Genomic DNA, 1,756 nt, shown 5'->3' with positions numbered 1-1,756 from the left:
GTCAAATCAAGCTGATTCAGTGCTATGACATGTAACCAGAAAAGAACGTCCCCCCTCCCTTCCGTGTCCACCGAGTCTATCTCGAAAAGCTGTTTCATCAGCACCCGCTCCAGCTTCTTGTAGTTCTTGTCGTCGGACAGCCCGCTGAAGCCGACCACCTGCGGCTCCATGCTCTTCACCTCCTTCTGGATCTCCTGCAGCCGGCTGATGTTGGGGTGCTGGTTGCCCATATCCATGCTCTGGTTGAGGTCAGTTTCACAAGCCCTGAAGGAGGACAAGAACGCAACTTAGCACACCAGTGTCCGCAGGAGGGTGACCACGGGTTAGTTCCTTCTAAAGTTCTCACTCTGGAGCTGTATTCAAAAGGGGTCGTCATCACTGCAGCCCGGAGAACAGCCATGCTCAAGTACAGAGAGCAGTCACTGGGCAGGCATGGCTTCGTGACTGAGCGTGGACCTATGAACCCGGAGGTCACGGTTATCGATTCCCACCCAGTCAGGGCACAGGCCCGGGTTCAGGCTTGATCCCCACTGGGGCATGCAGGAGGCAGCCGATCCAAGATTCTCTCTCCCCCTCTCCCGTCCTCTCCGAAATCAATACATATACATATGAAAGAAAGAAAAAGTCACCCCTCCCACACGGTTCAGTGGGTGAGCGGCCTATGAACCAGGAGGTCCCGGTCAGGGCACATGGCAAGCATCGACAATGAATGCACAAAGTGGAACAACAAACCAATGTTTCTCTCTCCCTTCCTCTCTCTACAATCAATAAGCCCTGGCCGGTTTGGCTCAGTGGGGACTGAAGGGTTCCAGGTTCGATTCCAGCCAAGGGCACATGCCTGGGTTGGCGGCTCAATCCTCAGTAGGGGCGTGCAGGAGGAAGCCGATCGATGATTCTTTCTCATCATTGATGTTTCTCTCTCTCTCTCTCTCTCTCTCTCTCTCCCCCTCTCCCTTCCTCTCTGAAATCAATTTTAAAAAAATATTAAAAAATTAGTAAGTCTTATTTTTAAAGATGCTTGATCTTAGGGAAAAGAAGTGACTAATGAACTCGTGCTCCTGAAAACAACCTAACCACCCCAATGGCCAGGAGCAGGCCGGCGCCTGGGGCGGGCAGGAGCTGGGCTCCGGCCGGATGGCAGGCTCCCCGGCTGCACAGGGCGCAGTGGCACCCCGTAAGTGTGGCACCAGCTGTCTGAACTCTCGCGTGGAGAGGGCACAGGCTCCCCGGCCCTCACCCTGGAAGCTGCTGTTGGCGCCAGCAGCTGGGCCTCCAGCAACAGGTCCACCCGAGCACCGCCCAGGATCCAGGCCCGAGTTTCCGGAAGAACTACCCCGAAGAGAAACAAACACCCCCCAGGCGGCACCAGGCACCCAGAGGCCCCACTTCCGGCCCTCTCGTCCCCCCTCCCAGCACCCCGCATCCCCTCCCCGAGGGGATGGGAGCTCCACAGCAAAAGGGAGGGAGCAGCAGGGTCCGGGCTCTGGAGGCCGGTACCTCCCGGGTGCCATCATGCCCTCGCCCCCCTCCCCCCGAATGTGACAGCAGTGACCTCCTCTGTCGCCAGCCTCCCTCAGGCCCAGGCCGGCGGGAGGCACGTTCTCAGGCCCCTGGGCCTCCGAAAAGCTGCTGGAGGATGGAGGATGGAGGATGGAATATCCCCGGAACCCGATCCCCGCGGGTCCGAGCCAGGAACCCGCCCCGGGCCTCGCTCTCCGCTCCCGGCCCCCCGGCGCGTTACCCAGAGAAGGTCTAG

At 58.8% G+C, this 1,756-nt stretch overlaps 1 protein-coding gene across 1 annotated transcript in view; it reads right to left on the bottom strand.

The window, feature by feature from the left end:
• BAG5 (BCL2 associated athanogene 5) overlaps positions 1 to 1,750 on the bottom strand; it is a 5,458-nt gene extending 3,708 nt beyond the window's left edge. The window contains exons 1-2 of the mRNA XM_006765891.2: positions 1,742 to 1,750; positions 37 to 264 (exon numbers count right to left, since the gene is read on the bottom strand). Of these exons, the coding sequence (XP_006765954.1) occupies positions 37 to 236 (200 nt within the window). The 5' untranslated portion in view covers positions 237 to 264; positions 1,742 to 1,750. The remainder of the gene's footprint in view (positions 1 to 36; positions 265 to 1,741) is intronic.
• Positions 1,751 to 1,756: the final 6 nt, after the last annotated feature.

This window comes from Myotis davidii, unplaced genomic scaffold, assembly GCF_000327345.1.
Source record: "Myotis davidii unplaced genomic scaffold, ASM32734v1 scaffold480, whole genome shotgun sequence".
Lineage (NCBI taxonomy): Eukaryota > Metazoa > Chordata > Mammalia > Chiroptera > Vespertilionidae > Myotis > Myotis davidii.
Note: the sequence above shows the minus strand (reverse complement) of the source record. Positions and strands in the feature narration are given on the sequence as shown.